Source organism: Rana temporaria, chromosome 12 (assembly GCF_905171775.1).
Source record: "Rana temporaria chromosome 12, aRanTem1.1, whole genome shotgun sequence".
Lineage (NCBI taxonomy): Eukaryota > Metazoa > Chordata > Amphibia > Anura > Ranidae > Rana > Rana temporaria.
Genome location: NC_053500.1, coordinates 64,787,092 through 64,802,742, shown reverse-complemented (window position 1 = coordinate 64,802,742; position 15,651 = coordinate 64,787,092). Strand labels below are relative to the sequence as shown.

At 46.6% G+C, this 15,651-nt stretch overlaps 1 protein-coding gene across 1 annotated transcript in view; it reads left to right on the top strand.

Moving 5' to 3' along the window:
- LOC120918226 overlaps positions 1 to 15,651 on the top strand; it is an 86,611-nt gene that overhangs the window by 26,795 nt on the left and 44,165 nt on the right. The window contains exon 8 of the mRNA XM_040329728.1: positions 9,305 to 9,357. Within this exon, the coding sequence (XP_040185662.1) occupies positions 9,305 to 9,357 (53 nt within the window). The remainder of the gene's footprint in view (positions 1 to 9,304; positions 9,358 to 15,651) is intronic.

Below are 15,651 nucleotides of genomic sequence, written 5' to 3'. Positions count from 1 at the left end.
GAAAGGGACTGGGGAATGTGTCTTTAGTGCCTTTGTCTGTCTCAAAGGGGAGATGTCAGGGGTCTGTTTAGACCCCTGATATCTCACCAAAGCCCCCCCAAAAAATATAAAAATAATTACTGTAAAAAGATTCTAAAAAGTGTAAAAAAAAACAAAATAAAAAAACTACTGACACCACTCTTCCCTGCCCTACCAACACTGTCCACTGCCTCAACCCCCCTCCCCCCAAAAAGCATTGTGAAAAAAAATTAAGAAACAAATTAAATTGTAAAAAAATCAATTATTAAAAATAAAAAAAAAATACTGACACCGTCCACTGCCACATACCACCCACCCCCTTCCCCAGAAGAACTGTGAAAGAATATTGAAAACACATTTATTCAGGGAAGCCTATCCCCCACCCACCTAACAACTGTCCCCGAGCCACCCCCATGAAATCATTCTCTGCAGCTATTACCTTTTGAACCACCACCCCCTCTAGAATGTAATCTGTACGAGCAAGGCCGGCCTCCTGTACCTTCTGTATTGTACTGTAATTGTGCTGTCCCCCCTCTACATTGTAAAGTGCTGCGTAAACTGTTGGCACTATATAAATCTTGTATTATAATAATAATAATACTTCAGTGTGGCTTAAAAGCAACACATCAGTGCGATTTGCACTGCTGATTCCATTGTGGCTTGCAACTTTATTCAACAAAAGTCTATGCAAGTCGCAATGAAAACAGCAAAAAGTACTGCAGGAACCTTTTTTAATGTCACTGTGACATGAGTTTCGTCAATTTGAATGGTTCCAGTGATAACAATAGGGTATGACTTGTCATACTATTTGTTACTGTCAAATCGCATGACAAATTGCACCGGTGTGAACGGGTGCTTAGTCATGCAGGCATACTCCTATGTGCACAAGGGCCAACTTGCATGGAAACAAAAAAAAAAGGGAAAGAGAATGAGAACACCATATTAAAGTGTATGTACGGGTAAAATTATATCTCTGCAATACATAGCCATTTATTTCCCCGTCTTTTATTCCTTTGACCTTTCAGATGGAGAACAAATACCTGTTAATCTGCCCAAAAATGTCCTCCGTTCCTATGTCCTCTTGTGAGCTGACAACACACAGCATTTTTGTGTAATGAGTGGTGTCAGCCCTGCTCAGTTGCCTTTACTAAACTACTCAAGCTCTCCCCTATCCCTTTCCACTGATAATTCTGTAGTTCCAAGATCACACCTAGAAGGGCTAATTGGACTCCTTGACATAACACAGGAAGAACAACTCTAAATTTCTTACATCATTAATAAATATCATATACCTTTCCTATTTACTAAGGCAAGCAACATAAGGATTACAAATAGTCAATGTTGATTGAGAGATCAAGTTCTGCTTTCAGACCAGAAGCCCAGTGCTTGATGCTTGTTTTGCATACCAATCATCAAAATTCATTGGACAAAACAAATATAATAAGAATCCACAAAGGGAAACAGGCAGCATGTAGGGATGAGCTTGGTGTTCGAGTCTAACCCATGTTCGACGAATTACGAACGTTATGGGCCGTTCACGCCAAATTCGAGTGGCGTGTCACGGCCCATAATTCACTGCGGCATCGCAGTGCATTGCTGGCTGATGCTTGGCCAAGCATGCACTATGACCCGCATGCTTGGCCAATCACAGCTTGCAAAAAAACAGAGAGCCATAATTGCCCAAAGCCAGGGTGGCTTTGGCCAATTATGGCTCAGGGGGTTTAGTACACGCCCCACACTATATAAGGTCGCCTCCCTGGCAGCCTTGTGTAGTGTGTTGCAGTGGTTTACAGAGACGAGAGAGACAGAGACAGAGTGTCATTTTTTGCAGTTAGATAGAGCAGGCAGGCTAGTCAGTTAGAGTTAGTGTGTAGAGGATATATATGCATCCCAGGTGTTGTGTGTGTGTGTGTGTATGTGTATATATATATATATATATATATATATATATATATATATATATATATATATATATATATATATATATATATATACACTGTATTAAGTTTAGCTAGATTCGCTCTTCCTAATATACTGACAGGCAGGCAGGTGATTGTGCTAGCTGCAGTATTTTCAAGTGGTGTACTGTCTGTGTCCTCTGCACAGTGTGCACCTAAAGCTGCGTAAAGCTGGTGTTTCTCGTATTAGAGGCAGGGATCTGCTCATAATAATACCACAGGCAGGGGATCATTCTGCAAGTACTTTCACGTGGTGTACTGTCTGTGTCTTCTGTACAGGGTGCACCTAAAGCTACGTAAAGCTGGTGTTTCTCATATTAGAGGCAGGGATCTGCTCATATTAATACCACAGGCAGGGGATTATTCTGCAAGTACTTTCACGTGGTGTACTGTCTGTGTCCTCTGTACAGTGTGCACCTAAAGCTACGTGGTGTGTGTGTACTAACTGTGTCCTCTGCACAGTGTGCACCTAAAGCTACAAAAAGCTGGTGTTCTCATATTAATTCCTACAGGCAGAGATCTGCTCATATTAATACCACAGGCAGGGATCAGCAGGTATTGTCAGTATTTGTGCAGCTCCCTGCAGGCCATTAGTATGTCTAGAAGGACAACAAGGAGAGGCAGAGAGTCACAAGACGATAAAAGAGGGCAAGCAGGCTCTGCATCTAGAGGCAACAGTGCTGGTTGTGGAAACGGTGCATCCTCATCAGCACGTGGCCAAGGGACATGCTCGTCCTTTTTTTCGGCAGCTTGCCGTGTTGAGCCACAACATGCCGAAGACTTGGTAGAGTGGATGACCAAGCTGTTCTCATCCTCCTCATCCTCTCTCACCCAGGCTCAGGGTACTTTGTCTGGCAAAGCAGCTGCCAACACGGCCTCTTCCCTCTGCTCAATGGCATCAGTCACTCCTTCCCTAGCACTACCATATCCTCCTAAAGAGTCCCCCGAACTGTTTGACCACAGTGTTGGGTACATGCTGCAGGAGGATGCGCAAGCATTTTGAAGGCTCCGATGATGGTACACAGCTAGAGGAAGACAGCAACGTGAGCCCAGAGAGAGTGGGTCCCCAAGAAGGACAGCAATATGGCAGTCATGTTCCCCCAGCTGCAGCAAACTGCCAGGTTGTCTACAGTGATGAGGAGGGAGGGGATGATGAGGTCACTGACTCCACGTGGGTGCCTGATAGGAGAGAAGAGGAGGAGGATGAGGCACATCTCCAAAGAGGCAGGATGCCCTCCAGGGGCCAGCTTAAGGGCAGCACACCAACTGCATCACAACGCAGAGCTCCGCATGTGCAGGGCGCTGCTGTCTCTGAGCGTTATTCCAAAAGTTCTTTGGTGTGGGCCTTTTTTGAGACGAGTGCATCAGATCGCACCGCTGCTATTTGCAACATATGTCTCAAGCGTATCTCGCGTGGCCAAAACATCACCCGCTTGGGCACCACATGCTTGACCAGACCTATGTCGACCTGCCATGCAGTTCGTTGGAAAGCGTACCTCAAAGACCCACACCAAAGAACAAAGCGGACCTCTCCTTGCTCATCATCAGCTGGGATCTCCAACCCCACTATACCCTCAGTCCTCTCTGAAGCCTGCACTGATAGAACTGAAGGTGTAGAATTAGGTGTGTCACAGCCAAGTACTTGCGGGCAATCTATTAGATTGTACCAGGCAAATTTCCCTGCCCCAGCTTCTGCAACGCCACAAGAAGTTCTCTCCCAGCCATCCACATGCCCAGCGGTTGAATGCTAGCTTAGCTAAATTGCTGGCACTTCAACTGCTGCCTTTTCAGTTAGTAGACTCTGCCCCCTTCCATGAGTTTGTGGAATGTGCGGTACCTCAGTGGCAAGTTTCCAAATGGCATTTATTCTCACGGAAGATGCTTCCGGCTCTTTACCGGCATGTTGAGGGCAATGTCCATGCCTCGCTGGACAGGGCGGTCAGTGGTAAGGTGCATATTACCGCTGACTCATGGTCCAGCAGGCATGGATAGGGACGTTACCTATCTTTCACGGTGCATTGGGTGACTCTGCTGGCAGCTGGGAAGGATGCAGGACAAGGTACAGTAGTGTTGGAGGTTGTTCTGCCACCACGCCTCCAAAATGCTACTACTGGTTGTGACACACCTCTCTCCTCCACCCCCTCCTATTCTTCCTCTGTGGCCTCTTCCTGTGCTGATGTGTCCTCGGGAACCAGCGGTGCTCCGTAGGAGTTCAAGGGGCTACGCAGGTAAAGAGATGCCATGCGGTGCTTGAGCTGGTGTGCTTGGGACAGAAGCCACACTGGGGCAGAGGTTCTGTCAGCTCTGCAGGGGCAGGCTCAGAGGTGGTTGACGCCATGCCAGCTTAAGCCAGGAATGGTGGTTTGCGACAAAGGCACCAACCTCCTCTCCGCCCTGCGACAGGGACAACTGACCCATGTGCCCTGTTTTGCTCATGTCCTTAACTTGGTGGTGCAGCGGTTCTTGGGCAGGTACCCGGGCTTGCAGGATGTCCTGAAGCAGGCCAGGAAACTCTGTGTGCATTTCCGATGGTCATATAATGCCAGTGCTTGGCTTTCAGACCTCCAAAAGGAATACAACCTGCCCAAGAACCACCTAATCTGTGACATGCCCACCAGGTGGGACTCTACGTTGGCCATGCTGCAGCGGCTGCACACGCAGCAGAGGGCCATCAATGAGTATCTGTGCCAATATGGCAGCAGGACAGGGTCAGGGGAGCTTGTTTTTTTTCCCCACGCCAGTGGGCCATGATCAGGGATGCATGCACTGTCCTGTCACCATTTGAGGAGGCCACGAGGATGGTGAGCAGTGACAGTGCACGCATCAGTGACACTGTCCCTCTTATCCATCTGTTGGAGCACAGACTGCGTGGAATAATGGACAGGGCCCTTGAGGCAGAACAGAGGGAGGAAGAGGAGGACTTCCTTACCTCTCAAGGCCCCCTTTATCCAGACAGTGTTCCTGCTTGCCCGCCTATTATACAGGAAGAGGACGAGGAGGAGGAGGATTGTGTCAGCATGGAGGTGGAGCCTAGCACTCAGCATCAGCAGCAGTCTTTAAGGGATCAATTACAGTCCCAAGAAACCCATGGACTTGTACGTGGCTGGGACGAGGTGGCTGCAGATCATGTCGTCATCAGTGACCCAGAGGACTCCGCACCAAATGCCTCAGCAAACCTACTCGTATTCGTGCTATCAAGAAGAGGAATCATTACTGGCTGGCAACCCTCCTTGATCCACATTACAAGGGTAAGGTTGCGGACCTTATCTTGCTGGCGCAGAGGGAGCAGAAGATGAAACATCTTCGGGAGGCCTTGCAGAAAGGTCTGTGCAACGCTTTGCTGAGGCTTCGGTCAGTCACAGAAGGAGCAGTGGAGGTGGAAGCGCCCAGAGGTGATTAAATTCGCATGTGCTGCGCTATATAAGTTTTCATTCATTCATTCAAGGTGGTCGTCTGACCGATGCGTTCAGACAATTTTTTAGTCCTCAGCCCCAAGGTATGACCGGTTCCAGCAACCATCGCCAGCGTCTGTTTTACATGGTGCGTGAATACCTAGGGGCAAGATCAGACTTGAACACCTTTCCCACTGAAAATCCTCTGGCTTACTGGGTCTTGAGGATGTATCACTGGCCAGAGCTTGCACAGTATGCAATTGAGCTACTGGCCTGTCCTGCATCCAGCGTTCTTCATCCAACATCCAACGCACATTCAGTGCTGCTGGAGGCTTTGTAACCGATCACAGGGTGCGCCTCTCCACCGACTCGGTCGATCGACTGACCTTCATAAAAATTAATCGGGCTTGGATCACCACCAGCTACCAAGCACCTGATGCTGATGTAACTGAATATTTTTTTTTAAATGTCAGATCCCTTTAAGACTGCCTATGCTGAGTGACTATCCTGTTATGCTGAGTGACTATCCTTTTCCTCCTCAATGATCATCATGCTGATAGCTTGTAAGAACATTTTTGGTTCTGGGCACCGCCACCAGTGGCTAAGGCCCAATTTTTCTGCCCCTGTTCAACAGGGGCGTGTAATTACAATTTTTGATGCAATACTTTTGCAGCAGGGCCATAGATTCTATGGTGTGTAAGGCCCCATACACACCATAGAATCTATCCGCAGATAAATCCCATCAAATGGGTTTCAGCGGATAGATTCTATGGTGTGTACACTCCGGCGGATATTTATCCTCGGATAAATCTCCCCTGGGATGGATTTCCAGCAGATGAATATTTGCTGACATGCTCAACAAATCCATCTGCTGAAGTCCATCCCAAAGGATGGATCCGCTCGTCTGTACAGACTCACCGGATCCATCCGTCCAAAGGGATTCCCCGCACGCGTCGTAATGATTTGACGCATGCGTGGAATTCCTTATATGACAGCGTCGCGCCCGTCGCCGCGTCATAATCGCGGCGACGGCGCGACACGTCATCGCCAGAGGATTTCGGCGCGGATTTCAATGCGATGGTGTGTACACGCCATCGCATAGAAATCTGCTGAAATCCTCGAGAGGATTTATCCGCGGATACGGTCCGCTGGACCGTATCCGCGGATAAATCCTCTCGTGTGTATGGGGCCTAACTGTGAGGGCTTACAGTGTTGTGGCAACACCTAGGGCCCAAATTTCTGCAGAGTATATACGGCAGGCCCCTACTTTCAAACATCCAACTTACAAACGACTCCTACTTGCAAACGGAAGGAGACAACAGGAAGTGAGAGGAAATCTACGTCTAGGAAGAGAAATTCTCTTCTGCAAGAGGTGTCTCCTGTACACTGATGCTTTATCACCAATCCTTGTTTCACTAAAAAACCCAAATTTTCAAAAAATCATTTGTCATTGGGACAGAAAGTGAGGTGCAATCTTCAGAACAGATGCCCACAGACAGCAAAACAAATGTTACAGGGGTGATAACCCTTCTCTATGTTTTCCGAAAAGCTTAAAAAAAATTTTTTGGGCTGGAGCTACACTTTAAAAAAGTACCAGTTCAAAATTACAAACAGATTCTACTTAACAACAAACCTACAGTCCCGGTCTTGTTTGCACCGCCTGTATACTGCTGTTCAAAGTATATAGGGCCAAAGAGGCTGGTGACCTGGGGGGAAACCCATGCTATTTTTCTCAATGATTTTCATCCATATTGCAGGGACCAGACATTACATTAAAGCCGCAAGCAGTTTTTAAATGACTTTTTTCTTATAGTAATCTCATTTTGTGCAAGGACAGTTCTAAACACGTGCCACTTCACAGGCATACTATAGACACCCAGCAGGTATGATATTTAAAGGAATATTTCAATTTTTTTTTCACTTTAAGCATCATTAAAATCACTGTTCCCGAAAAAACTTTAGTTTTTAAAACTTTTTTTGCATCAATACATGTTCCCCCGAGGCAAGACCCGGCTCCCCAAACCCGTTTTAGGACAATAACTTGCAAATTAGCCTTTAAAATTAGCACTTTTGAATTCAAACGTTCGGGTCCCATAGACTTCAATGGGGTTCTAAAGTTTGTGCGAACGTTCGGTCCGTTAGAAGGTTCTGATGCGAACCGAACGGGGGGGGGGGGGTGTTCGGCTCATCCCTAGCAGCATGCAAGCAAATGTCTCCATGTCCCAGGGCAGTATTTCTCAAGCAGGTTGCAGTCTGGGTTCCCTTGGCATGACACAAGCACAGGGCCTGGTTTACCCTGGACCAGCCCAATGAGCTGCCATGGTGTGGGTGGGCTGGCGCCGTAACACTCTTTCTCTAGAACCAGGAAGTATGGTGTCTTTTGTTGCCATGTTTATGGTGACTGGCTCACCTGTACTGTACCAACACATAACTCTGCTCCAGGGCAGGTGACATGCAGGGCCAGACCTCCTCCAGACCATCACCACCTCTAAGGACTGGTGGAATGCAATGCATTACATTTCTGTTCTTAGGTTTAGATAAACTTTAATGAAATGGTTGGTTTTTATTAACCACTTGCCGACCGCGCTATAACTGAATGACGGCTACAGTGTGGCTGGCCAGTTCTCTGAGGGCGTCATGTGATGTCCTCCCGTGATCACCCCCACAGCAGCACACTCTGTGATCACTGTGTCCCTTGGACACTGCTGATCACAGATGGGGGTAAAGAGCCAATCAACAGCTCTTTACCATGTGATAAATCACAGCTGATAACAATGTAAACACAAGTCCGTTATCGGCATTCCTTTCTTAATGCTGATAGCGTGAGGAGAGGAGATCTAATGACTATCTTGTGCGAAAGGGACATCTACACTGATAATTGGGGCACTGATTATAAATGTCCTGATTATCTGTGCCACCTATTAGTGCAGTCTCATCTGTGCCTCCATTGCTGCCTTGTCGGTGATCATCAGTGCTCATTAGTGCTGCCTTATCCGTGCCCATAGGTGCAGCCCATCAGTGCAGCCTCATCAGTGTGACCATCCAATCACCCCATCAGTGCCCATCAGTGCAGCCTCATCAGTGCCCATCAGTGCAGTCTATCAGTGCTCATTAGTGCCGCCTTATCAGTGGCCACTAGTGCAGCCCATCAGTGCCCATCAGTGCACATCAGTGAAAGAGAAAAAGTACCTGTTTGCAAAAAAAATAACAAACTATGAAAAAGTGTTGTTGTTGTTGTTTGTTTTTTTTTGTTTTTTTTCTGTATTTTTGGGTTTATTTAGCAAAAAAAAAACAGCAGTAATTAAATGCCACCAAAAGAAAGCTCTATTTGTATGAAAAAAAATATAAAAAAATCATATGGGTACAGTGTTGCATGACCACGCAATTGTCATTCAAGGTGTGAAAGCACTGAAAATTGGCCTGGGCAGGAAGGGGGTAAAAGTGGCCAATAGGCAAGTGGTTAAAGAGGATCTATCGCATTCCTCAGTCTGTTGTACGGTATCTTCACACATTTATGGATACATGGTTTGATAACTCTTTACGTAAATTCAAGAAATAAATATTAGTGTACCGTGTGTAAAACCCATCAATGACCTTCTCTTACAGTATTTGTTCCTTTTTGAAATTGAAAGCAATTTGTTATGTCTGTCAGACGGGAAATGTGTTTGTGACGGGATCACCAAGTGAAAATATTGGAGAAAAAGATAACTAATGCAATGACCACATCTGAGGCTGGCAAGCTGCAAAATATTCTATTGTTATTCTTGGGTTTTAATACATTGTATTGGCAGATCAGTACATCTTCGTTCTTCTAACCTTTTGTTACTGTTCTATCTTTGATGTTTTTACAGTTTTTGTAAACTCTGCTGTAACTGTTGAGCCAAGGTGGCATGAGGCAGATATCTAGAATAAAATGTCTTCTCTTGTGCCTTCTAGGTGTGTGCCATTTATCAGACTGTGCCATGTCGAGAGCTTGGAATGGTATTGAGGTGACTTATAAATTCCCTTTCTCTATATAACATCATGTGAGGATAGACTATGGGGATGCTGGCCTTGATTGATGAAGGCGCCATTCTTCTCTTAGGTTCACCACCTGGTGGCTCACTGATTCATTGGCGTGTGCCAGATGTGCCTGGGCACATCCTAATCCTGGGGTTGGCAACCCATCAATCGTGATCTACCCGCCGATCGCGGGCAGGTGACGGGTAAACCACCATCCTTCCTTGCTGACCCCTAGAACCTGGACAGGAGGGATGGCTGGGGTGGAATTTAGTGGAACCGATCTGTTCTCCTGCAGGAGCTGAAAGTAGGTTTCTCCTCCTCTTCCTCTCTCCGGTTGTTTCAAGATGGAGAGCGGGGAAGTGGCCGGTAAATATGTCACACATGCATATGTGTTTGAGCTTTGAGGTGCACACCATAATGCAATAGGCTGCACACACCTGTGCACTGATCTAAACAAGCATGCAGGAAGAGGGAGCAGACTTTTCTTATCTCACTGGCTGCATGCTTTCTGTGACTTGCTATGCAAGCCAGGACCAAGATAATAGAGCAATGGCAGATCCCATATACAGGGCTGCTGTTGGATATCATGGGGCTCCATACAGCATACCTGACAGGGCCTCCCCCCCCTGACTGAAAGTGACTGAGGACATTCTCTGTAGCCTCAGCTGCACAGATGAATGAAACTGAAGCATACTGTTCACAAACTGAAGCATAATAAACAGTTTACTATGCTTCAGTGATGAATGGACATGGAGTGATTGGTACCAATCGCTCACCATGTTCATTCAAGAAATTAAGCGGCGAGTAAATTACATATTTACTGGCCCCTTTCCCTGCTATCCATCCTGAAACATCCCCCTGTGTGCCTACAGCAGCTGCCGGAGGAAGAGGAGGGAAGCTGGCAGCACTGCAGGAAAGGAAAGGGGCACACGGGGGGGGGGGCAGACAGCAGTTGGAGGGGACGGATGTGCTAGAACTAGGGTTGTCCCGATACCACTTTTTTAGGACCGAGTACAAGTACCGATACTTTTTTTCATGTAGTCGCCGATACCGAATACCGATACTTTTTTTAAATGTCATGTGACAGTTTTCAAACCACAATACAGACTAAGGATATTTTCTTTAGAATTATGAAGAACTCTAACTCAAGACATTATAAAAGAATAAAAATGAGTAAAAATGAATAAAAATGTTTTATTTGCTTGTCACGCAGTAGTAAAAAACTCAAAGAATTTTCATAGAACATGTTGATAAATACAAAAAAAGTATTCTATTTAGGTATCGGGAGCATTTGCGCGAGTACGAGTACTCCCGCAAATACTCGGTATCGGTCCCGATACCGATACTAGTATCGGTATCTGGACAACCCTAGCTAGAACCAGTCCCCCTGCAGTGCAGCTGGAGGGGGAAAGAAGAGGAGAAGCTGGCAGCGCTGCACAAGAGGATCGGTGTTTGCACTAAGACAGTACCGGTGCATTGCCATGAAATGAGATTTGCCATGGAATGAGATGGTCCGCCTCCATCTTATCCTATTGGCTCACTCATGTCACGTGACAAAACATCAGTCACAGCTAGGCTATCATAGGGAGAGGATCTCCTCTCCCTGTGATAGGCCGATAGCACTGTCAGCAGCGTGCCTCCCGCTCCCCGATTAAGTACACCCCGCGCCCGCTCTACTCCCCGTCCCCCGCACCCCGCACTCTACTCCCCGTCCCCCGTTAAGGCTCAGGGAACGGGGCGAGTCTACGCTATTACCGTAGACCTAGCGTTGGATACGTTAGTAGCGTAAACCTCATACGCAGGTTTACGCTACTAACGTAGCCTACGCTAGGTCTACTGGGCTGGTGTTGAAAATACTGCGCATGCACAGGTGTACGCTACTAACGTATCCAACGCTAGGTCTACGGTAATAGCGTAGACTCGCCCCGTTCCCTGAGCCTTAACGGGGGACGGGGAGTAGAGTGCGGGGGACGGGGAGTAGAGTGCGGGGGACGGGGAGTAGAGCGGGCGCGGGGTGTACTTAATCGGGGAGCGGGAGGCACGCTGCTGACAGTGCTATCGGGCTATCACAGGGAGAGGAGATCCTCTCCCTATGATAGCCTAGCTGTGACTGAAGTTTTGTCACGTGACATGAGTGAGCCAATAGGATGAGATGGAGGCGGACCATCTCATTCCATGGCAAATCTCATTTCATGGCAATGCAGGACCTCCTGCTCAGCAGGTACCTGAGCCCCCCCACTTTTGAATGGATGGGGCCCGGGCCCAGCACAGGAGGACTGGTTGTACTGCCTTATTAGCAGCCCTGCCTGTATATCTAATGTAGCAAGATCACTTAATGGAAAGCTCACATTACCACGGGAGGGGGGGGGGGGTAATTAGGGTACCATGTAAATAAAAATTCAACAACTAATAATAAACGTAGTACTTTCCCCTTCCTTATAAAACACACCTGCTAGTTTTGGATGGCACTTACAATGAATATTGAGGTATGATACAGTACTCCTATACAGTATTAGTATATTGGTCATATGCAGTGTTTATGGCTAGATGTAAAACCCAATCAGGTTGTTCTAACAGACACATGTAGCTATAATGGAATAGTCTCCTGTATGGCCATTGACCTGCATGCCAGCCACTGCTTGTGTTGTTTTATAGGGTGTTGGCATAGATCATCACTCAGGCCTCTCCTACTTGTGAGATATATAAAGTCATCTAGAATTGCCTCAATAACTGGTTTTACAAGTTCTGCCAGGGCGACCGCACCTTCATCCTTCAAACCCGCAGCTCTTTGTCCGGTTACTTTCTCTGACTTTCATAAATGATTAAACCGGCCATAAAGTGCCAAGAAAACAAAATAATCTTTCCCAGAAAAATTAGGATTTGAAGTAAAACAAGACACTGCTTTAAAACCCAACTCCAGCTTTTTTTTTTCCAAGTTTTTAATTATATTGGAAAGGTTTAGATCTTATGTCATTTTTATGTGCTGTGTATATAGGACACACCTTTTGGCTTCTTTTCCTTCCTTAATTACCAATAAAAACGCATCCAGTCTGATTGCATTACACGTGACCCTTTCACTATAGAAGAGTTGCTGAGGCAAGCTATCCATGTATAAGAAGAGTGTATAGTATACAATAGAATGGTAAGTATATGGCAGTCACTTTAAAGGCAACGTTTAGTCAAAATAAAAAATCAGCACAAGGGACATTAGTTACTGTTAATCCTGATGTGTCCCTTGTGCTGTTGGCTCCTACTTTCCTTTAAATCTTTATCCCCAAACCCCCACCTTACCCCTGCCACCATTTTCAGGGGGGACATCATTTTAAGGTCACCCATGCTCCGCCCCTTTTTGACAATGTCATGAAGGGGAGGGGCTTAGTCATCATATAAAGCGCAGGCATGCAAAGGTTTAAGAAACCCTATGGTCCATGCCTACTGACCTTATTTTGTACAGTAAAGGTTTATGGGGAACTGTGTCGCATGCTTTTTCAAAATCCAGATACACCACGTCTACGGGCCTTCCTTTATCTAGATGGCAGCTCACCCCCTCATAGAAGGTTAGATTGGTTTGGCAAGAACGATTCTTAATGAATCCATGCTGATTACTGCTAATGATACCGTTCTCATTACTAAAATCTTGTATATAGTCCCTTATCATCCCCTCCGAGAGCTTACATACTATTGATGTTAGGCCAACTGGACTGTAATTCCCAGGGATGTATTTTGGACCCTTTTTAAATATTGGTGATACATTGGCTTTTCTCCAATCGGCTGGTACCATTCCAGTCAGTAAAAATAAGAACAATGGTACTTGACTGAGTTCCCTAAATACCCTTGGGTGCAAGCCATCTGGTCCCGGTAATTTATTAATGTTAAGTTTCCCAAGTCTAATTTTAATTCTGTGCTCTGTTAACCATGGAGGTGCTTCCTGTGATGTGTCATGAGGATAAACACTGCAGTTTTGGTTACTAAAGCCCCCGATTCCCTCGTGAAGACTGAGGAGAAGAATAAGTGCAATACCTTCGCCATCTCCCCATCCTTTGTAACCAGATGTCCTTCCTCATGTTCTGGTTTTGCCTACAGATCCACAGCTATTGGTCAAACATCCTAGTTTCTCTAACTTCTAAAATGCATATAACCCTACAGTTGAACCCTGTTTTGCTACTTTTAGGTATTGACCATGATGCACATCTCTCCCACCTCTTAACCTTTTTGATATTTTACCTCCTGCATTATATCAGAAGAGATCATTTGTCACCAACTTTCAAAGTAGGAAAAATCCATTGCCAATGTAGTACAGTTGTACAACCTAACAAATCAAAAATTGCTGAAGACATTCAAACAACTTGGGCCCAATGTTGGAGTAGATAGATGGCTCTTTGTCCTCCCTCCCATCGTTTCTTTCAGCCAGTGCCCATCAATAAAAGCAGCCTGACTGTGCCCATCAATGCAGCCTCACTGTGCCCATTAACTGCAGCCTCACCATTACCTGGATCACACACAGTGGTCATCTCCTGCTGTGTCACGGATAGATGGATATCCGGGACGCCACTCCTCTCCCTCCTCCTTCTCCAGCGGCCGCTGTAAAAAAATCCCACCTTCTAGACTGATGGGTAAAACACTGATCCAATGCCGGCAAATTGAATCAGTGTGCCGCCTATCACAGTTTGTTTGCCATTGGAGAAGGTGGGTGAGGTGGATGGGTGCGCCGGGATATCCATATCAAAGCTCCGTGACACAACGAGAGATGCCCACTGTGTGTGATCCAGTCAATGGTGAACGGCCACCCTGGGCATTTCAGATGCAAGCTCCATGACATTACGATTACTGCCCAATGCCCATGAGTTTTATCAAAAACTCACTGTGCCCATCAAAGGCAGCCTCACTGTGCCCGTCTATTGTAGCCTCACTGTGCCCGTCTATTGTAGCCTCACTGTGCCCGTCTATTGTAGCCTCACTGTGCCCATAAATAAATGCAGCCTCACTGTGCCCATAAATAAATGCAGCCTCACTGTGCCCATAAATAAATGCAGCCTCACTGTGCCCATAAATAAATGCAGCCTCACTGTGCCCATAAATAAATGCAGCCTTACTATGCCCATCAAATGCAGCTTTACTGTATCCATCAAATGCAGCCTCACTGTGCCTGTCAATTGCCCATTAATGCGGCCTCACCAGTGCCCATCAATAAATGCAGCTTGACTGTACCCATCAATGCAGCCTTACTGTGCCCATCAAATGCAGCCTCCCCATTGCCTAGATCACACACAGCAGGCCTCTCCCGCTGTGTCACAGAGTTTTGATATGGATATCCCGGCGCGCCCTTCCTCTTCTCCCTCCTCCTCCTCCAGCGGCCGCTGTAACAAAGTCACGCCTCCTAGACTGATAGGCAGCACACTGATCCAATACTGGGAAATTGAATCACAGTGGTGAGCTCCTGCCCTGGCATTTCACATGCAAGCCCTGTGACAGGTTGAGATGAGGAGGAGGGAAGGATGGGAGGACTATGACAGATGATGTCATTGATACAATCACGATTTAGCCTTTTTTCTGCATCGATACTGAAAGGCTGAATCGCGATGCATCGCTTATACGATTACACCCCGAGGACCAGATTCTCGTAGGTGCGCGCATCTTTGTGCGGGCGTAACGTAACCTATTTACGTTACGCCTCCGTAACTTAGATGGGCAAGTGCTGTATTCTCAAAGCACTTGCTCCGTAAGTTGCGGCGGCGTAGCGTAAATCGGCCGGCGTAAGCCTGCCTAATTCAAATGTGGGACAGGGGGGCGTGTTTTATGTTAATCTTCTGTGACCCGACGTGATTGACGTTTTTCACGAACGGCGCATGTGCCGTCCGTGGAAATCTCCCAGTGTGCGTTGCTCCTAATACGCTGCAAGGACGTATTGGTTTTGACGTGGACGTAAATTACGTCCAGCCCCATTCACGGATGAGTTACACAAACCGCGCAAAATTTTCAAATTTCGTTGCGGGAACGACGGCCATACATAACATTGGTACGCCGCACTTACGCCACCATATAGCAGGGGTAACTATACGCCGGGAAAAGCCTAACGTAAACGGCGTAAATGTACTGCGTCGACCGGGCGTACGTTCGTGAATTTGCGTATCTTGCTGGTTTACATATTTCGACGCGTAAATCAGCATACACGCCCCTAGCGGTCAGCGTAAAAATGCAGTTACAATCCGACGGCGTAAGAGACTTACGCCTGTCAGATCTAAGGGAAATCTATGCGTAACTGATTCTAAGAATCAGGCGCA